Source organism: Mrakia frigida (genome assembly GCF_051309035.1).
Source record: "Mrakia frigida strain ATCC 22029 unplaced genomic scaffold BDY24scaffold_15, whole genome shotgun sequence".
In the NCBI taxonomy this organism is placed as follows: Eukaryota; Fungi; Basidiomycota; class Tremellomycetes; order Cystofilobasidiales; family Mrakiaceae; genus Mrakia; species Mrakia frigida.
In genome coordinates, this window is record NW_027481266.1 from 430,856 (window position 1) to 450,134 (window position 19,279).

General features: G+C 53.7%; 5 protein-coding genes across 5 annotated transcripts; 3 read left to right on the forward strand and 2 right to left on the reverse strand.

Annotated features, from left to right (window-relative positions):
- Positions 1-85: 85 nt before the first annotated feature.
- BDY24DRAFT_406961 (ATP-binding protein) lies at positions 86-2,773 on the reverse strand (the record flags this gene model as incomplete). The annotated part of the gene is made up of 13 exons (XM_076642728.1): positions 86-244; positions 326-352; positions 449-562; positions 701-769; positions 836-1,028; positions 1,117-1,355; positions 1,439-1,508; positions 1,599-1,689; positions 1,796-1,849; positions 1,925-2,024; positions 2,092-2,220; positions 2,304-2,522; positions 2,666-2,773. 13 exons carry the CDS (start codon positions 2,771-2,773, stop codon positions 86-88), a joined length of 1,572 nt encoding a protein of 523 aa, XP_076496745.1.
- Positions 2,774-3,941: 1,168 nt separating this feature from the next.
- On the forward strand, positions 3,942-5,677 carry BDY24DRAFT_388973 (uncharacterized protein). The gene is made up of 5 exons (XM_076640463.1): positions 3,942-4,024; positions 4,228-4,701; positions 4,809-4,900; positions 4,988-5,223; positions 5,302-5,677. Exons 1-5 carry the CDS (start codon positions 4,014-4,016, stop codon positions 5,314-5,316), a joined length of 828 nt encoding a protein of 275 aa, XP_076496746.1. The 5' UTR covers positions 3,942-4,013; the 3' UTR covers positions 5,317-5,677.
- A 697-nt stretch (positions 5,678-6,374) lies between these two features.
- BDY24DRAFT_406962 (uncharacterized protein) lies at positions 6,375-9,951 on the reverse strand (the record flags this gene model as incomplete). Its single annotated transcript, XM_076642729.1, has 19 exons — positions 6,375-6,528; positions 6,593-6,663; positions 6,744-6,905; positions 6,984-7,056; positions 7,138-7,195; positions 7,262-7,366; positions 7,453-7,502; positions 7,571-7,694; positions 7,792-7,856; positions 7,953-8,025; positions 8,157-8,385; positions 8,577-8,580; positions 8,711-8,798; positions 8,904-8,987; positions 9,082-9,175; positions 9,256-9,338; positions 9,401-9,489; positions 9,577-9,726; positions 9,794-9,951. 19 exons carry the CDS (start codon positions 9,949-9,951, stop codon positions 6,375-6,377), a joined length of 1,914 nt encoding a protein of 637 aa, XP_076496747.1.
- Positions 9,952-13,794: 3,843 nt separating this feature from the next.
- BDY24DRAFT_388981 (cornichon family protein) lies at positions 13,795-15,458 on the forward strand. The gene is made up of 8 exons (XM_076640464.1): positions 13,795-14,039; positions 14,165-14,242; positions 14,384-14,436; positions 14,572-14,684; positions 14,763-14,811; positions 14,909-14,964; positions 15,060-15,100; positions 15,224-15,458. The coding sequence occupies exons 1-8, from the start codon at positions 14,027-14,029 to the stop codon at positions 15,229-15,231; spliced, it is 411 nt and encodes a 136-aa protein (XP_076496748.1). The 5' UTR covers positions 13,795-14,026; the 3' UTR covers positions 15,232-15,458.
- A 97-nt stretch (positions 15,459-15,555) lies between these two features.
- On the forward strand, positions 15,556-17,526 carry BDY24DRAFT_388984 (uncharacterized protein). Its single transcript, XM_076640465.1, has 5 exons — positions 15,556-15,960; positions 16,275-16,436; positions 16,591-16,737; positions 16,866-17,039; positions 17,173-17,526. The coding sequence occupies exons 1-5, from the start codon at positions 15,622-15,624 to the stop codon at positions 17,332-17,334; spliced, it is 984 nt and encodes a 327-aa protein (XP_076496749.1). The 5' UTR covers positions 15,556-15,621; the 3' UTR covers positions 17,335-17,526.
- The last annotated feature ends 1,753 nt before the right edge of the window (positions 17,527-19,279 follow it).

Sequence of the window (19,279 nt, forward strand, 5' to 3'; positions counted from 1 at the left end):
CGTCAAACCGTGATGTACATCAAGCACTCACACACTCTACAAGATACAATCTAAGATCTCCTTCTCCCCCTCGGCCTTCCCTCCATCAGCCGAATAGTTTCCAAAAGTTGCTCAACCTCCTCCCGCCCTTCTCCTCCTCCTCATCGTCGTCCCCGGGAGGTCCCATCCCCACAAACTGCATTCCAGAAGACTTTCCGTCCTTGCTCTTCCACCGGCCGACTCGGAAGGGTTCTTTGAGCATCCACTGTGGACGAGAAAAGGGAGGAGGGGAAGGAAAGAGGGTCAGTATCGGAAAGGACGGGAAGGAATGGGATGGCGGACGAACCTCGCTCGTTCGATGGAGGGACTCGATCTGGAGGATTTGAAGACAGAGATCGAAGAGTCAGCATCTGAAGGGAGAGAAAAATAATGAGGGCGAGGGCGAGAGGAGAGGAGGAAAGAAACGAACCTCGTCGATTCGAGCTCTGACTCCGTCGAGGAGTTCGTCGAACCCTTCCTCTGAGACGATGGTTCGAATAGCTGAGAGGGTGAGGCGAGAGTCTGGTCGGACTCGATGGTTGACCTGCAAAGATAACGAAGGAAAGGGGGAAGAGGGAGGGGTAAACGTCAGCGAGACGAGAGGGGAGGGATGACTCGACGCGACGAGGCCCGTTGAGGAGCCGGAGAAGGAGAGATGATGAAAGGCAATGAATATACTGACATCAATGGAAACAATGTTCTTGTGGTCCAAAGGCATCAGGAAGTCCGCTCGCGTCATGATGCTCCGAGCCTGTCGAAGTCAAGCCAAAATAGCGTCAGCAGCGTTAAAGTACGAAAAGGGAAAAACAAGGCTCACCTGTCCATACGTGACCCATCCAGTCTCATCCGTTTCGTTTGCAGGGCTCTCGAGCAACTGGGGGACTTGGTCAGGCGAATCAGGGAGAGGTTCTGAAACGATGGACTCGTGGTTCTTGGCGAGCTCTCGAAGAAGCAACCAAGAGCAAGAGCACTCCTTCTGTTCGTCCATCACGTCGTCGTCGCAATCGGGACTGTTGAAAGTCGCAGCAAACCGAAGGAAAAAAAGGTCAGTCGACGCGTCGAAAACGAGAACGAGAGCGAGAACGAAAGTCAGCTCACATCAACCCCAATTTACTCATCAAGAACTCCCTCTCGCTCCTAACCATGAACAGAGCTTCCTCCATCATATCCGAGCTTCTCGCACATCGGTTGAGGTAGGAGGTTCGTCCTCCGATGAGATCGACGACGGCTTCGAGGACGGAGGAAGGTGGAGGTGGGAGGTGAGGGTGGGCGTCCTTGTGAAGACGACGGAGAGCCTTAATAGCGATGGGATGAGGTAGGTCGTAGATTGAGAGAATCTACAGAAGAGGGGGAGGGGAGGGAGGGGTGAGAAAGAGAGAGAGAGAGAAGAGCAGGGTGAAGGAGGCGAGACGGGACGAACCTTCATTCTCGAAGCAGTTCGACGGAAGAGCTCGTAAGGCCAGAAGTCATCAGTTGAGAAAACCATGGTCCTGAAGAAGAAGCAAAGGGCCTGACAAAGGTCAGCATCGTATTCCAGGAGGCTCAACGTTGGCGAGAGTAGGGGACGGGGCGAGACGAACATGATTCCAGCCTCGGCCCATGATTCGGCTCGTTGTTGAAGTTGCAGGAGGATGGCTTGACCTTCGTCGGTATCGGGGAAGAGATGGACGTCTGTTCAGAAAGGACGAAGTGCGAGAGAAGGAGGGAAAAGTCAGAGACGCGTCGAAGAGCCCGAGAAAGCGACGCGACGAAGGCGATGAGTCGAAAAAGTACGCACTGTTGAAGATCATGACGAGAGGGCGACCTCGAGCTCGGGTGTACTTCAAAGCGACTGTGAAGTGAAGAAGCCAGCAGAAGGTCAGCTCGAACGTTGGAGAGCCGAGCCAGTCGAACTCTTCGATCTCACCTTTCTCGAGCTTGTTGAGAGCTCGTTCGATATCGAGCGAAGGTCCTCCGTTCCTAGGGTCAGCCCGAGAAAACAGGGCTCCTTGCCAGTCTTCGTGGAACTGGGTCGCAAAAAAAGAGAGAGTTTAGCGGCACGAAGCGAGTCGAGGGAGGTTCGGAGAGACGTACGTCGAAGTTCAAAGCTTTCCCCAGCCGAAGCCTGAAGACCTCCAGATCGGGATGAGCATCGATGAAAGCTGCTCCGTCGGCTTGGATAGCTCGCATAGAATCCAGAATCATCGTAGACTTTCCCGTTCCCTGTTCAACGAGAAGAGCAGTAGAGGAAGCGGTCAGCTCCTCCTCCTCCTCTCGTCCAGCTCACAGCACTCCTTCGAGCTTACCTTGGATCCGATGATCAAATAGTAGTTTCCCTGTTCCTCTCCTCGAATGATCCTATCGACAGCAGCCTGTTCGTCTCGCACGAGGTGGACGTCCTCTCCTTCCTCGCTCAGAGCGGTCCCGACCGAATGAAGTTGACGACGACGAGAAGCGTTGGAGAGATCCAGAGCGGGGTCGTATCCTGCTTCGAAGGCTTTGGACATGCGATGGAGCACGATGAACTGGAACATGGGAGAGGGAGAGGGAGAGAGAGAGGGAGAAGGAGCAGGGGGGTGGTGCGAGGGAGGGAGGTGAGCTCGAGCTCATCGTTGTCGTTGTTCTTCTGCCTGTTCGATGAGCTTGATCGGAACCTTCAAAGACTCACCTTGTACCAAGCGAGATAGGCGATTCCACTCCCAAAGACCAGAAATAGTCCTACAAAGGTAGCGAGAGCGGCGTCGAGAGCAGGAGAGCTTGTCAAGCTGAAGCCCATGATCCCTCCGCCTCCTGCCTTCTTCTCCTCCTTATCCTTCCTGCCTCCAGATTCAGGCGTAGGTGTGTTGAGGTCGGGAAAAGAGGGTTGAGGATTCGGGTTGGGGTTGAAGGCACCGTAGGATCGTTTGCTGAAGTGAAGGAGGGAGGAAGGAGGAGGTGGGGAGAAGGAAAGAGCTCGTTGATGATGGAGGGCTAGGGGAAGGAAGGAACGTGGGAAAGCTGAGCTTGATCGAGAAGATTTTACGATGGTGTTGAAGAGAGAGGGTCGAAGAAGGAGATAAGGGCGAAGGGGGTTCATCGGAGAAAGGGATGTGGCATAGAGGGAGGGGGAAGGAGTTGGAGGGGAGAGAGAGAGAGAACAAAGGAAGCTCGTCGTTTCGTTTGCGCTTTAATCGTAACTACAACAGTCCAAAATGAAGATTTTCACCCCATCGGATGGCTTTTGAGGCTCGCATGACTGACACACTTCGGAGAGAGCATCTGGAGAAAAGAACCTCGCCGGAGGGTGGAGAGCGAGAGGAGAGATGAGCTCGACGTTCGCCCCTCCTCTCTTCCTTCCTTCCTTTCTTCAACCTTACTCCTGCTCTTCACACCTTCTTTCACGCTACCGACTCAAATTTAGAGATACCCCTTAAGCTTCTCGAACTCTCCACTTGGTTCATACAGGTCATCGTCGTCTACAGCAGCGCTTCTCCTTCGGCTCCTCGCTCCCTCCCGCTCGAAACCACTTCCTACACCCTACCCACACCCTCAACTCACTCTCAGGACCCCCTCATTACTCTCCGTATACCGCCATGCCTCCCTCTCGCCACTCAGCAGCACTTCGGAATCCTTCTCCTCCTCCCGCATCCGCCAGAATCATCCCTCAAACCTCCCCCCTGCGAGCTCGCCTCCATCGGATCCCTCCCTCCTCCCCACCAAACGTCCCTTCCAGCTCCTCCTCCTCCTCCTCTGGCTACCGATTGCCTCCCTTCATCCCTCCACCTCCTTCCAGCAGCAGCCGTATCGGTCCAGCCCTTCCAGCAGTCGTTCCAGCGGCTTCTTCCCCTCGAGCCTTCGCCATCCCTCCCTTCCTCCCCGTCGCTCCGCCAAATCGCACCGCACCTCCTCCTTCCTACGATCCCCCGATAAGGAAACGGAACAGGAACGCCCCTACCTCTTCAAAGCCTTTCGTCAAACGAAAAAAGAAGGACAAATCTCCTTCCATCGAGCCTCCCCTCTCTCCTGAAAGGGATCTGATGGGTTCTGGGTGAGCTCTTCTCGCTTTGCCCTTCCTTCCTTTCCTCGCGTCGCCCTCGTCCCTTCCCTCCGTTGTTGACGCGACGCTTGCCTCTTTTCCTCGCCCCTACCTACCTCATCTATCACTCTACCACCTACCCATCGCCAACTTGCTCTCTCTCTCTCTCTCTCTCGCTCTTCGACCTCCATCCTTCCATCGTTCCGGCAATGCAGCGTCGACTCGGTCCCTTCCTCCTCCTCCTCCTCCTCCTCCGTCGTCCTCGCTCCTGCTCCTGGAGCTACACCCTCCCCCCAGGCTCTCTTCAGCATCCCAGAGATCCCTTCAGCACCCGTCCAAGATGATCTGGATCTTTCCCAACTCGACCCTCGCCTTCATCCAATCGCCTCACTGCCTCCTCGCACACCTCCCTCTCAACCCATCGTTCCTGCCATCCCCGTCCTCGAACTCTACCCTCATTACCCTCATTCGCTACCCACAAGTCCTAGGTCTCGCTCAGACTCAGCCGCTCCCGACGAAGTAGCTCATCAGGCGGAGGACGACATGGATGGGTGGGACGACGACGTTGATCTCGGGGAAGCGAATCGAGAGGATGCCATGGCTGAGGACGACAACGAAGATGAAGAGGTGCAGGAACAGGAGGCGGTGGTACTCGAAGGAAACGGGGGAGTCATTCATGAGGTTTCAGCGTGAGTCTCTTTCTTTAGAACTTCAAAAGCCTTGAATTCTCCCTTCACCGACGACGCGCTCGTCTCGTTGCTCTTTGCTCACGCTTTTCATTTGGTATCGCTCGTAGTGGTGCTAAAGGTCTCCCTGTAGGACCTCCTTCTCTTCCTCTCGACAAGGGAAAGGGGAAGGAGAAACCGAAGGAGGCGCCATCCTCCCTCAGTCAGTTCCATTTCGTTCCTCTCCCGTCGACGCGTCTCGCTCCTTCGCCATCTGACTCTGGCTTCTTCTCGTCCGTCGCTCGTTCAGGTTATCAGCAAAAGCTCGCCAACACCTCTACCGGTCTCACTGCTTCAGCTCGGATCAAGACGTTTCAAGACAACGCTCGTCGGCTCAGGAATCAGGTCCGACGCGTCTTCTCCTCCTCCTCCTTCCTTCGCCTTCTCGAGCACCTTCTGACGAGTCAGGTCTTGTTTCTCCCTCTTCCGCCAGATCGAGATCTACTCCAAGCGTTCTGGAGCTCATGCATTTCTCTACTTCTCCTCGTACGTCCTCTCGCGCCTCCCTTCTTTCCTTTCTTTCTCGACATTGCTGACCGAGATGATGTTCTTCTCCTACTCTAGCAAGGACATGACTAAGGACGAAATTGTTTGGTTCGCGTCGGAGTGCTTTCTGGTCACCAAGCATCCCAACCGACCTCTCGAAACACCAACTCCCCACGAGGCGACAAACTCTGCGTTCGAGCTTCTCGACAGGGTTGCTGAGATCCATCGCCAAGACTTCAACGTCTCAACCATCGCTCAGTTCCGCCAGAACGCCAAGCTAGCTATGAAGAAGCAGCTACAGGAGGTCGCAGCAGCGAAGGAGAGGGGGGAGAAGGCTGAGGAACGGAGGTTGAGAGTTGTGGAGGAGACAGCTCGGGTGCAGGCAGCATACGACGCTCAAACTATTGAATTGGCTCGTCTTCGGGCTCAGTTTGGAGGTGCGGTTTAGTCGGTGTAGTAGCTATATACCATGCATGTTCCATTGCGCGTCGTCTTTCCTGGAGAGCTTCTCCCTCTCTCGGCGACTCCCTCCTTTCCAACTCCACCTCCCGATTCAGCGAGAGCTAGGTGCTAGATCTTGCGCTGTAGACGCTCCTAATAGTCAGTATGAATGTCCTTTGACTTTGACCGTCATGGTGGGAGGCCTCGATCAACTTACCGCTGAAGAGAGGGAGATGAACCGAGACCGCGTCGTCGCTCCGAAACGCCTCTCTCCTGGTGGTAGCTTACACCTCTGGAGTAAAGACGAGACCATGCAGCCTTTTGAGCTTTTATCATCTATGCTAACCAGTTTAGTAGTGTTCAGAAGTTCACTGGCGATGCTGAGGAGGGAAGAACGCGTTGCAGGCCTCTCGAGAACTTTGTCATGTGCGGAGTGCGACCTGATAGCATCTAATAGAAGAGCATCTAGTGACCTGAGATAATAGGAAGGTGAAAAAAAACTGATAGAGCTGAGAGAAAGACGTGAAAGGAAGAGAAAGATAAACCAAAACCAAAATGATGAGGAGATAGATAGATAAGCCAACGACGAGTGAGCCACAAAGATAGACCTCCAACTCTCAAGCTTCAACGAAACCACTTTCCCGAAGGAAGAAGCAGCATCGCCGATGCTCGGACGAGTCCTAAACCACATCTCTTCTGCATCTCTCCCCTCAGATCGCTGAAGGTCCAACTCCCTCTCCCTTCTCCGCGGATCCTCCGGGGTGGGTTCGCTGAGCGTGAGAGTGACCGATGACTTTGGCGGAGTAGTTGTCCTGACCGGCGATGAGGGGCTCGAGGCGGACATTCTTGTTTCGGAGGAGGTATCTGAGAGGAGAAGCCGTCAGTTTCGACGTGCGAGAAAGAGGGTCTAAAGAGATGGAGGACGAACTTCTTGCACCAGTAAGGAACGGCGACGTTGTTGTTGTACCTGATATGATCACGGGTTTTGATCTCGAAGACCTGGAGGAAGGGAGAGAGAAGCGAGCGCGACGGTCAGACGAGAAGACGGAGAACGACGCGTCTAGATCACAACGACTCACCATGTCGAGCTCCTCCAGCGAGAACTGCTTGGTCTCAGGCACGAAGAAGTAGATAAGGAAGAGAGCCATGACGTTGAGACCGGCGTAGAAACCAAAGGCTCCGGTGGGTGACAAGGCGGCGAGCATTCGAGGGAATGTGATGGACAGAACGGAAGCCCAACCCTGTTGAAACGAGAAAAAGTATAAATGGCGGTTAGACTGAGTTCATATATCACACAGATAGAAAGACTGTATACTTACCAGACATGTCGAGACCGCCCACGCCATTCCTTGCTCTCGTTGAGCGAGAGGGAAGACCTCAGCGGAGTAAGTGCTGAGGGAAGAGAGCGAGACGAGAGAAAAGGTCAGCTATGCGTGTCGGTCCTTCCGAGGAGTCTAAACAAGAGAGACTCACAAAGGAACGGGACCCTCTCCAGGCGAGTAGATGGCAGCGAAGAGGAAGATGAAGAAGGCTGGAAAGAGATAAAGAGAGGGAGTCAGCGGTCGGAACGAGGAGGAATCAGAACGCGTTTGCTCACCAATGACTCCGATCTTCATGGATCCAGCGACATCTGCAGACTCATTAGGGATGAGGAAAGCGAGACCGGCACCCAAGATCGAGAGAGCCATTCCAGGGAAGGTGACTGTGTCGAACGAAGGAGGTGAAGAGGAGACGCGTCAGGATCGGGATGGAGAACGACAGCGAGAGAGAAGGGAGATATCAACGAACAGAGGAGAAGTGCTCGTCGACCATAACGATCAATGGTGAAGATGGCGGGGCTGATGAAGGAAAGAGCGAAGGGTCAGCTTTGAGGTCGAAGCGTCGTGAGGGAGGTTGATCAACTCACAAGGCGAAAACGAAGTTGACAGCACCGAAACCGAGGGAGGCGAAGAGAGCCTGCTTCTGCGTGGATCCTCCAAGAACGAAGATGGTAGAAGAGTAGAAGGCAATGATGTTGATTCCGCACATCTCTGTGAAAGAAGAAGAGGGAAAACGAGGTCAGTGCTGCCTTCAGACGCGTCCGACCCTCTCCGTCTCCCGCTCTCGAAACAAAGCAAAAGCACGCACGTTGAGCGAGCATAACAACTCCGGATGCGACAGTAGCTCGTCGAACTCGAGGAATAGTGAAGAGCCTGGAGAGCGAAGGGGAAGAGGAGGGGGGAAAGGAGAGAAAGTCAGACGTCGTCGGGTCGAAATGAAAAGAGCGAGGAAGAGAAGCTGTGACTCACTCCATAGCTCTTCGGAAGTAGTTATCGCCTCGGATGATCTTTCGCTCCTCCATGAGTTGAACGTGAATATAGTCTGGTGAAAGGAAGGGAAAGGGGATGGAAGAAGAACGAGAGGGGTCAGACGAGAACGGACGTCGAGGGAAAGCTTCGTCTGGGATGTTCCGAGACGTGTTCGATAAACGAAGATGCGAGATAGAAACTCACAGATATCTCGAGCGGCCTGAAGTTCCGTGAATCGAAGTCGGCACAGCGATTTCCAGGCTTTGGGGTATCGATTCTTCTTCATGAGCCAACGGGGAGATTCAGGGCAGAAGTAGATTCCGATGGCGAGAGGCAGAGCGGGGATGAAAGCTGATCCGAGCTGCAATCTCCAAGCGAGTGCACCGACGTCCATGACGACGACGTTGGCAGCGAAACCGAGGAAGATTCCGAACTGAAGCGTGAAAGAAAAAAAAAGGGTCAAAGGTCAGCGTTGCGAGACGATGCAAGACGATATGTATAGGACGTGAGCGTACAGCAGTCCACATTTGCCATGACCTGTATCGATTGCGAGGAAGAAACGAAGAGAAGAGACGTCAGCACGGTTTCAACCCGCGACGCGTCGCGACTCCGATCGGCACTCACATAACTGAGGGCGCATAGAGTTCAGAAGAAAAAAAAAAATCAGAAGTCAGTAGACGATTCGACACCTTAACCGGACGTTTTGCTCGCTCGGATCCTCTAGTTCCTGAAAAGGAGAGGAAGAAAGCAGTTCGTACGCACCCAAGGCTCCTCGAATGGGGGCAGGCGAGTTCTCAGCAGCGAAGATGGGGACGGTAGCTCCCTTGATACCCATCCCTATCCCCACTTTTTATGTAGAGAGAGGCAGAAAGGAGCAGGGAAGGGAAGGGAAGACGCGTCGCGGGTCAGACTCGAGGAAAGCAGAAGGAACCTCGTGAATGAGTTACTCACGGAGGAAACGAACGACGAAGAGTTGCACCCAGGTTTGCGTGAGTCCAGAGCAGATGGGAGTAATGACGAGGATGATGGCGGTGACTGGATGTAGGAAGCAGGAGGAAAGAAGGAAGAGAAGACGCGTCGCGCCTCAGACTCGAGCGGAGCAGAAGGAATCTCGTAGATCGATACTCACGGAAGATAGCTCCTCGTCGACCGATCAAGTTGTTGACAGGATCCGAAAGCCAGCATCCCAAAACGGCCGAGGCGATGTAGGGAGACGCGTTGACCTGGGAAAGAGATCGAGAGTCAGATCGAGAGTCAGCGCTCGTCCTTCTTCTCTCTCGAAAGTATGGTCAGTTTCACTTACAAGCCCAACGATCCACTCGTCGGTTTGGTATCCAGGAGTTGGGGCTGACCTCCCAATTCCGAACTCGGAGGGGAAGGAAAGGTCTGAGGAAGAAAGCAAGGTCAGCTCGAAGGATTTAGAGGGAGAAAAAGGGATTCAGACTCACTGGCTCCGTTACTTCCAGTCTGATCCCATCCGTGGACAGCGGCACCGAGAGAGCAGAGCGCGATGGTGACGTAGAGCATAGCAGGTTGACTGGAAGGGAGCAAACAGCAAGAAGGGGCGGGTCAGAAAGAGAACGTCGACGGTTAGCTCTCTCGATCCGAGTTCCGTTCGACTCACCTCCACTTGTGCGTGTGCTCGTGGGTAATCGTCGCCTTATCTTCGTCCGTAAGCTCAGGCATAAACTCGTAGTCGTGAGGGTTCTGAGCGAGGAGGGCTCCCTTCCTCAAAACGTCGATGTGCTCGCTGAGACCGAACTCCTGGGCGAATCTGAGAGAGACGAGATCAGCTTCTCGGTTCTATTTGGCCGATGTAGAGAGGAAGCATCGACACTCACAGGTCAACGTCTCGGAACATCTGCTCCTTCGAGATCCCATGAAGAGGGTTTTTCACCGTCGCGAGGGCCTCGTCGTTCGACTCAATCGAGGGAGCAGTGGGGATGTCTCGATGCTCAATCTCCTCCTTGCTTCCTGAACCGTTCTTGTCGACGTCCATGATAACTGCTGTTGATGACTGGGGCAAGAAGAAAGCGGATCGAGGAGCAGGAAGTGGTCAGTCGAGGGAAGAAGCGAAGGCGGGGAGGAGATAAGATACGGGCTGAAGAGCGGGAAGGAGGAGGAGCTCACGAGAAGGGGTTTTGATGGGAGAAAGTGGGATGAAAAGAGGTGGGGGTCGGTGGGGAGGAGGTGGTGGTTTGTGGGAGAAGAGAGGAGGCTCCAAATTTCTCCAGCTTTCTTTCCTCAGATGGCTTCCAAGGGAAAAGAATGCGAGCGTCAGCGGCTCCGGTTTCCAAGCCCGACCGCTGTTTATGCTCGCTCTCCTCTCGGAACTCACTTCTTCTACCACTGAAGGTTTCCTATGCTAGTATCTTTCACTAAGCCGCGGCAGTAGACCCAGAGCTGTCTTCTCCGACCAGAATCGAGAGTCAGCGACTCCTACGAGGCTGGCAAAGGACGAAAGTAAATCCACCGACGCACCCTGACGAGGACGAAAGTTGTCCCTGATTGGAGCCCATGTGTCCTCGAGCCTCCTCGAGCTGAACCGGGCCTCGATTTGGAAGATCGAGACGGCGAGCTGTGTTGCAGAGAGCGGCGAAGCAGGACCGAAGAGCCGTGTGTTGATCGTCGAATGAAGTTCCGAGAGCTGGGAGTGTGCTTGGAGAATTGTCCATTATATACATCTTCTGAGGAGAAAATGGGAGGAGAGAGAGATCAGTCGGGGTGAAACAGGGACCGAGGGAAAAGAAAGAAACAAAACAAGAGACGCGTCGAAAGCCTCCCAGGTCGCATCCGAGCTTCGCCACGAGAGCTGAAGGCAAGAATTTTCCATTGGATACGTTGATGATCTTTTGAAGCCGGAAGGAAGGACATGGAAATCAAAGCAGAAACGGAAAGGTCGAACGCATGAGACTAAGTTCAGAAAAGAGCAAGCAAGGTATCTGAAAGTTTCGTCCTCGCCTCCTCCTTCGTCCTCCAAACCTTCAACTCCCCACTCTCAAAAACGAACGAAACTCCTCGACCCAACCTCCCCTCCCTAACGACGATCTCCCTCATCTGCTTGACGATCTCTACAAACCTCCCAACTCCCCTCATCCCTGGCTCGTCGAACTGAGCCAACGCTCCAGGGACTCCTCCCCTCTCACCCGAACTGAACGACTTATCGGACTTGACCTGACCTCGAGTGTCGCAAAAGTAGGCGTTCAACTGGGTAGTCTGGGAGAAGAAGAGCTGATCCCACGCCTTGGTGATGTCGAACTTGTCGGGGTTGTGAGCGGGAGGGGTTTTGATTTCGATGAGGGAAGACTGAGGTGGGATGGAGGTGTTGCTGACTTGGTAGGAGAGGAGAGAAGGAGCGTCGAAAGGGATAGGGTCGTTGGTTTGGGGATGAGAGACGAGGAAGTCGGCGAGGTTTGGGACGGGAGAGGAGGAGGGTTGGGAGTAAGGGTTGATCTTGTGGGCGTCGACCTTGTATCGGACGACGAACTTGAGGCCTGCGAGATCGTAGCTGCAAGGAACAAAGCAGATGAGAAAAAAGGCGGCGAGAAGAGAAGATCGCGTCAGTTCTTGTTCGAGCGTCACGTCGTCGAACGCCTCGAGATGCCCGAGAAAGAAAAGCTTAACTCACGTCGAGATCCTGTAGTGAGAACCCAAACCCTCGCACCCTTGAACAGCAGTCGTCTGAGACTTTAAGAAGTTCCCCTGGAACCCTTTGAAGTGCTTCGAGTCATCCCAAATCCCTCTCTCCTTCTTCGTGAGAAGCACCGTCTCGTCGCCAGCGAGCTCCCCATCGATCCTCCAAACGTTGTGGGGAGATCCATTGAAAGCTCCGAAGATCTTTCGAAGGCTGCTTCGGTCGGTGAGAAGGCTGACGGTCGAAAGGTCGAAGGAGGGAGAGAGGAGATGAGCGACCTGGACGATGGGTTCGAGAGGGGAAGCAGGAAGTTTGAAGGCCTGCTCGTCGATGATCTTGGGGGTAGGGTCCTGGGACACTCGAGCATGGGGTTTGACTGTTTTCGAGTCGAACAGAAAGGAAGATATCGGGGTCAGAGAGAGGGATGAGAGAGAGAGAGAAGAAGGAGCGAGCTCACCGGTCAAGATGGGAGGAGCAGCTGAACAATAGGAAGAAACTCCCCAGTCAGGACTCTTAAGTGACAATCAAGAAGTGTAACAGTGTGAGATGAGATCCTCACCTGGGATGCAAACAACTGGCTGCTCGACGTCAACCCACGAGTAGCTCCCGACGGTTTCGAAGTTGGTGATGCCTGAAACGGGCTCGAGATCTCGATCTGGAAGAGTGATGCTTTGAAGAGGTTCCCCGTCGAGGTCGTCTCGAAGATGAGGAGCGAGGATGGTGTAATCTGGTGGTGTCATTCGGGAGGAAGAGGGGAGATGGGAGAAGGGAAAAGAGAAGGTCGTGGTCGATGGCGAGAAGAGAAGGGACGGACCGGAGTTTCGACGACGAGCTTCCTTCTCCTGAAAAGGAGGCGTCTTCTCTGTTGTGGAACGTTCGAGGAGGATGTCAGAACCGGGAGGGCGGATTCTGAATAGAGAGGAGAGAAGACTCATAGACGGGAAGGAGAAGAAAACCTGAAAGGGAAAAGAGAAGTGGAAGATGGAACTCGCGAAGCGTCCTCGCTCAGTTCAAGTCGACGCGGAACCAGATCATGCGAATCAGAAGTGGACATGGATAGAGACGTAGCTAGTGAACATCTGTACGCGAAAAGAAAAACGATCATCAGCCAAAGCTTCATCGAGAGAAACCAAGGGGGGACAGAGGACTCGCAGATCGAGCAAACGCGTCCGACCGTTCCCCTCCAAACTACCCCAGAGATCCAAACCCCAGCCCAAGGCCTTCTATACACCCCACGACGTCTCCTACGAGAGCTTGCTTGAAACATATCCATAGCCCTCTCGAGTCCCCCGCTCGCTCGTTCGAGGTCGATGCTCGAAGACCGAGCTAGAGCGAACGAAGGCTGAAAGAGAACTGTTCGGTTGGTCGCGAGGCATCGGATAGACTGCTGGTAGGATAGGAAAAAGAGGGGGAGGAGAAGGACTAGGATCAGCTGGAGTTCGAGGACGGAAGAGGAAGAATGGACGCGAGAGACGAAAGAGCGAGGGCTGAGAGACGTACTGACGCTTATCCCTGAGCTTTGAACGCTCCTCCTCGAGGAGTGTGGTAGCAGTAGCTGAAGGGAGAGTGTGTCAAGTTTAAGTTCGGATACTCGTGGTCTACATCGTTATCGGTGGACGAAGGCCTTGCACTCGGGGGATGTGAGAGAGGAAAGGCAGGGTTGTTGTCGAACAGCTTTGGGGAGATCCGTTCCAGGTGAAGAGTGTGCTGAGTATCGATGAGCTATGTTGGAGATTCGAAGCGGTCGGATTTGATCAAGTCGAGCATCGGGGGGAGGAGGAGGACGAAGGAAGAAGGAGGAGGAGGAGCAGGTTGAGCTTGAGCTTGAACCAAGCCAGTTTTGGGCGTCCAATAGAGGAAGACTTGAGCTCCGGGAGTACGGGGGACTCATACGAGGCCGTCGGATGCTGGTCCAAGTCGACAGAGCGAGAAGAGAAAAACCTCAGAGGACGCTTGGTTGACAGTTGGAAGGCAGGGAAGAGGTAGGCTCAGAAGTCGAGAAGGACCTGAGGGTCGTCAAGGTGAGAGCTCCTCCTTTGATGCCTTCCGTTTTTCTCACTGCAGCTGATCAGAGCTCATCTTTATCTCGCACCTCAAGCTCGAGAAGATCTTCACTTCCCAAAATAGAAACTAAAAAATCGGAGCCGCCCAAATCGAAACCTCTTCTCCTCGCAATCTCTCCTTCCTGAGCTCCCTCCCAACCGTCATCCTCTTGTGAGTGTCTTTACCCATCCCAGCTCGTCTTCCACCTCTCCCGGACCTTCCGAGGCTTCTCTTTCACCTCCAGCAACTGCTAACTTGCCTTCTTCTCTTCTTCTCCCTCCTTCAGCTCTCAACCGTCGCTCAACCGTCGACTCGCCAGCTTCGCTTCTTTCCCTCCCCTTCCTCCTTCACGAACTCCACGACCCCCACCCCCACCCACCACTCTTAATCTCTCAGTATGATCGGCGAAGGTACGCTCTCATCTTTCTCAAACGCTTTCTTGGGTGAAGGAGGATGTCGAGCTGTCGTCTGACTGACTCGTGTCATCTCTCTCTCTCCCTTCTCCCTTCCTCCTCTCCCGCCTTCTCTCCTACAGGATGGCTCTTCCTCTTGGGTGTGTTGATGGCTGCCGTGTTGCTCTTCACCGCTGTCTTCTTCATCATCATGTTCAGTGGTAAGTCCCCTTCTTCGCTTCTCTCGAATGTTGGAAGGAAGGAGCCAGGGGCGGTGGGTTCAAACGAAGGTCGCGCGGGTCATCCATTCCTTCCAAAGCTCACTCCTTCTCCTCTCTCTGCTGATTAATGAATATCTACAGATCTGGAATGTGACTACGTCAACCCTATCGATCTCTGCAACAAGCTCAACCAAGTTCGTCCCATCCCTTCTTTCCCTCTCTCGCCTTCACCTCCTCCTCCTCCCCTTCCAAAACCACGTCCCTCCTCCCTCCCTCCTCCCTCCCTTTTGCTGATGTTTCTTCTCCCCTCTCGGTTTTGGTACGAACAGTTCGTCCTCCCTGAAATGATCGCTCACGCTTTCCTCACCACCATGTTCCTCCTGTCGGGTCAATGGCTCGCCTTCCTGCTCAACGCTCCTCTGCTGGGATTCAACATCAACAAGTGAGTCGCTCCCTCTCCTACCTTTCGATCAGAGCAGTAGCTGATCTTGGTTTGCTTTTGCTCGTACGTACTCCTCAGGATCATCAACAAGCAGCAGTCCTACGATGCGACAGAGATCTTCCGAACTGTTCGTCCTCCCCTCCTCCTTCCAGCTCGTCGAGCTCGCATCTCTCACCAAACTCCCAAGGCTGACCTTGATTCTCCTCATGCCTTCTTCTCATCAGCTGTCTGGTCACAAGAAGGAGTGCTTCATCAAGCTTGGATTCTACCTTCTCTCCTTGTTCGTGCTCTCCCTCGCTCTCCTCTCTTTCTCCTTCGTTGAGCTCCAAGCTGACCCTTCCTCCTTCCCTTCCGTGCCTTCCCTCCCACGCGCAGCTTCTACTACCTCTACCGAATGATTCTCGCGCTTATTGCCGGTCAGTAACCACTTCCCTGTCTCCCTCTCTCTCTCCCAACCCAAGCTACATCTCCCTCTCGAGAGCCGAATCGTGAAAGCTCACCAAGCTGACGTCCCTCCCTCCTCCTTTCTTCGCACGCAGACGAATAGTCGGATCGAATCAAGTCTGAATCGCTGAGGCTGTGTTATGGGAGAGATCTCTTCAGGGTTGGGTTGGGTCGAGCAGAGTTGCAGAAGGAGAAGCAACGTCGAGTGAAGTTGGAGGAAGGAGAGGAGGAGGTGGTGAGGTCGGGAGTTTTCCTTTTCGAATCGATTTTTTTCTTACATACATACATAGATAACACAACAAATCAGAATCAGTCAACAAAAGCAGTGAACTATATTGTCGAAAGATAGAATCGAAGGTCTGGCTCTCCGAGCTCGAGCGAGCTCGAAAGGTCCGATCTCCCTTCCCTCCTCCTCCCTCCCTCTCAACGTCCACCACCTCCAACTCCCCAAACCACCCTTCTCGCCCCATCTCTCAGCAAGCTGATAGCAGCCATGTCCCTCCTCTCCCACCCTCCCACTCGCCTCCTCCTCCTCCGATCGACCCTCCTCCAACCCTCCCGATCCTTCTCCCTCCTCCCAACCTCCCACCTCTCCTCCCCCTTCCCCTCCCCGTCAACCCACCCTTCTTCTTCTTCTTCCCCCTCGCATCGCTCTTTCGCCACCCCTTCTCCCTCCTCAGCACCACCCAACACTCCTACTTCTACCACTTTGGGCACCGGTGGGAAAGCGGTAGAAGAGCTCAAACACGAGAACGCTAAGCTCTTCTCGAAAGCGGATACGTTGAGCTATAGGGACTTGTTGAGGATCTTTTCGGAGACTATTACTAAAGCGGTGAGTACGATTGGGTTTTTTTTGGTTAAGGGAAGAGAGAGGGGGTGGGTGAGGGGAGGGGGGGAGGGGAGGGGAAGGAAGGAGAGAGGGCTGAGCTCGGATCATTCATTCATTCCCTTCCTTCGTTTCGTTTCGTTGAAGGAGGAGCTGATCTCTCTCTCTCTCCCTTTTCCTTTTCCTTTTTCACTTTCTTTTACCATTTGTTATCTTGTATTTTGTCTCCATCTCTTTACTCCTACTCCTCGTTCCCCTCGTCTCTCTCACTCGCTCGCCTCCTCTCGCTCGTCCTCGCTCCCTTCCTTCGACTCGGTCAGTTCAACACGCCCTTCGTCCCTCCGAAAACGTCCGCCAAGAACATCGGCGACTACACCGAATCCCTCAAGCGACCGGGACTCAAGATCATGGAGGACCCAGGGACGTTCGTCATGGTAGAGAGGATCAGGGACGCAGGGCAGGCGGAGGGGATGGAGATGGAGGTGAGTCGAGGGGGATCGAGCTTCGTTTTTGCTTTTGGTCGGGGAGGAGGGGGGTTGGGGGGTAGAAGAAGAGGGTAGAGAGAAAGGGAGAGAAAGCGAGACTAACAAGACCCACGTCGTTTGAACTCGTTTTTTTTTTCACGCGTCTTATTAGGCCATCAACCAACACATCCTTTCCATCCTGGATACGATCGCTCCTCCCCCTGAAGACGCTGGGATGGACATCGAGCAGAGGAAGATCGAGGCGGAGGAGGAACTCAAGGAGGCCGTGGAGAAGGTCGCGTTGTTCAAGAAGGAGAATGTGAGTTTCTCGGTTCGAGGTTGATGTCGCGTCCGCTCGTTTTTGTTTTTCCTTTTTCTTCTCTTCTCTTCTTCTTCTCTTCTCTTCTGAAAACCTCCCTCCCTCCTTCCCTCCCTCCAACCAATCAGGCATCCTTCCTCCGCTCCAAATCCCAATGGAACCTCAACACCTACCTCCCCTTCTCCCTGGGCGACAAGCTCAACACCCGCGCCGTCCTCAACCGAAACAACAACGACGTCCGGATCCTCAGACTCATGGCGAGGATCATGGATTGTGGGTATCAGGCTGGACGGGATCCTAAGGTGTGTTTTCAGACTGCGTTTTCGAGTTTGGGAGAGGGAGAGAATCGTCGACGCGTCCCCCAACTCACCCTTCCTCTCTTCCCCACCATCACCTCGTTTCTTTCTTTCTTTTTTTTTTTTTTTTTTAAAACAGGAAATGTCCCTCCTCCTGAAGCACGGCTACTTCCCGGCCAACCAACCCCCAGCTCACGCTATCGGACCGGACGGGAAGACGGTGATTTCGGCGGGGGAGGAGGAGAAGTATCGAGGACCGCCGGAGGTTCAGAGGAGGGGTTGGCCTGAGAATGGGAGGTAGGGGGTGATGGATTTTGGGCTTGATGGGATGGGATGGGGAGGAGAGGAGAGGAGAGGATGAGGACGAGGTTCGGGGAGGGTTGCGTTGAGGGAGAGGGAGAGGGTCGATTAGACTAGTTCAGCAGTGTTTTGTTTTTCGAACGAGACCTTTTTTTTTTCTTCTTTTGGATGGAACACACCTGTCTGCCTTTCACTTCTCTCCCTTGAACTCGACTCGAAAGTCTGAAAGTTTGAAAGCTCGAAGCGTCCCTCGCTTCTCGATCTTCGACGCGTCTCTCCTCTTTTCGATCCAGTCAACCGATCCACTTCCCTTCTTCCTTTCCTTTCAAAACAGCCCATTCCTCTTCAATTTCCAAAGCGTTCGATCTCATGCATCTCTTAAGGGAAACAGTCTATCTATGCAAAACTCGAGCGTAGGTACCGAGCGACTCGTGCGAATTCCTTCCCTTCTCTTTCCTTCGCTCGGACACGGTGTTTAGTTTATCAAAGGGTAGGAGCGGGAGGGCTCAGAAGGAGAGCCAACGAAGATGCTGTGACATCTAATCTATGATTGAGGAAACGAGGAGAGAATGGAAAGACATGAACGAAACGAAAGAACGACGCGTCGTCGGAAATCCTTCGGAGGTGCCGCTCAACGACCTTCCCAGGGAAGAATTCGAGCTCAGGAGTGGCATTCCTCTGGACAAGAATTTGAGGAAGCACCTCGTGGAGGATGATTGGGCCGAAAAGGAAAAAAATGGCGAGGACGGAAGAAAGAAACGATCGGAGGGCGAAGAGGAAGCGATCTCTGTGGAGAAGGCGCGCCGTCTCGATTCGTCTGAATGAGAATTCGAAAGAATCGATCCAGTCCTTTCTCCAGAGAAGTCTGCCTCTCCGTGTGGATACTGCTGAGGAAGGAGAAGAAGAGAGAGGGAATGGACAGGAACCTCGAGGGTCGCGTCAGACGGACCTCGTTCGTTCTTGGGGGAGATGAGAACGAGCGTCTGAAACTTTTTCTAGTAAGAATGTTAGTCTTGGAGAAGAAAGGAAGGAAGTGGAGACTGTTTGGGGTGAAGGGAGAGACGGAAAGAAAGGAGGGAAAGACGCGACGGAGCTCGCGGTCTCGAAGATTAGACTCGTGGGCGATCAAAGAAGGATTGCTCTACATCTTCCGAAGACGAGAGAGCGACCCTTACAGAAGAATGCCACGAGACATATCAGGAAAGCACCTAGCTACAGCGTGAAGGGCGTGGCGACGTGAAGGTAAAGAGACGACGCGCCCACTTCCGTGGTCTGTGAGTGACGAGAAGCGCTGGAGAGAGGACTTCTGGCTGTAATTCTAACAGCAAGAGCCTCCTATCAGAACCCTCTTCACTAGAGAACGAAGAAAGGAACGATGTGGAAGGAAGGAGCGAGAGAAAGAAGCGAGAGACGGAGTAGCATGCGACGACGCGTCGAGAGCTGACTTCTTCAGAGGAGATCCAAGGACCCCGAAGCTCTACCACAGGTAGGAATCGATAGTGATTCTGTGGTAAATTCTCAGAGGAGAGCCGGAGTGGGGAAGGAGAAAGGAAGTTCGAAAGGGAGAAGAATGGCTCAAGAGACGCCGAGGAGTCGCTTCCTCTCTTCGGATCGAGGCCCTCTTCCGTCAACGAGACGAAGGCTAGTCCGAATCGATGTGATGATTCTCTACCTCAAAAAGGGAATGCTATCGAGAAGTAGAAAAAGACAAACGGACGAACGAGGACGAAGGAAGGAGGAAAAGCGAAGTGAGAGACGCGTCGTGTCCATTCCTTACTCTTGTCCTCCCCGTCTTCTCAGACACGTTTTGGTCTAGAATCTAGCCCACTCGTCCTGGTATGCCTCTGTCTCCACCTCAGGAACCATTGAGAAGGCCAAGAGGTGGTCCGGGAGTCGTTCAGGACGGGAAGTGACTGATCTGCCAGCCTCGGCTCCTGCTTCGGCGT

Excerpts from the sequence above, each read along its gene's own strand:
- BDY24DRAFT_388973 (XM_076640463.1), top strand. Across the intron at positions 4,702-4,808 it reads GTCATTCATGAGGTTTCAGC|TGGTGCTAAAGGTCTCCCTG; the intron begins GTGAGTCTCTTT and ends TATCGCTCGTAG. Across the intron at positions 4,901-4,987 it reads GGAGGCGCCATCCTCCCTCA|GTTATCAGCAAAAGCTCGCC; the intron begins GTCAGTTCCATT and ends TCGCTCGTTCAG.
- BDY24DRAFT_388984 (XM_076640465.1), top strand. The coding sequence starts at position 15,622 with ATGTCCCTCCTCTCCCACCCTCCCACTCGCCTCCTCCTCCTCCGATCG. Across the intron at positions 16,437-16,590 it reads CGGAGGGGATGGAGATGGAG|GCCATCAACCAACACATCCT; the intron begins GTGAGTCGAGGG and ends GCGTCTTATTAG. Across the intron at positions 16,738-16,865 it reads CGTTGTTCAAGAAGGAGAAT|GCATCCTTCCTCCGCTCCAA; the intron begins GTGAGTTTCTCG and ends CCAACCAATCAG.
- BDY24DRAFT_388981 (XM_076640464.1), top strand. Across the intron at positions 14,243-14,383 it reads CTTCATCATCATGTTCAGTG|ATCTGGAATGTGACTACGTC; the intron begins GTAAGTCCCCTT and ends GAATATCTACAG. Across the intron at positions 14,965-15,059 it reads GGATTCTACCTTCTCTCCTT|CTTCTACTACCTCTACCGAA; the intron begins GTTCGTGCTCTC and ends TCCCACGCGCAG.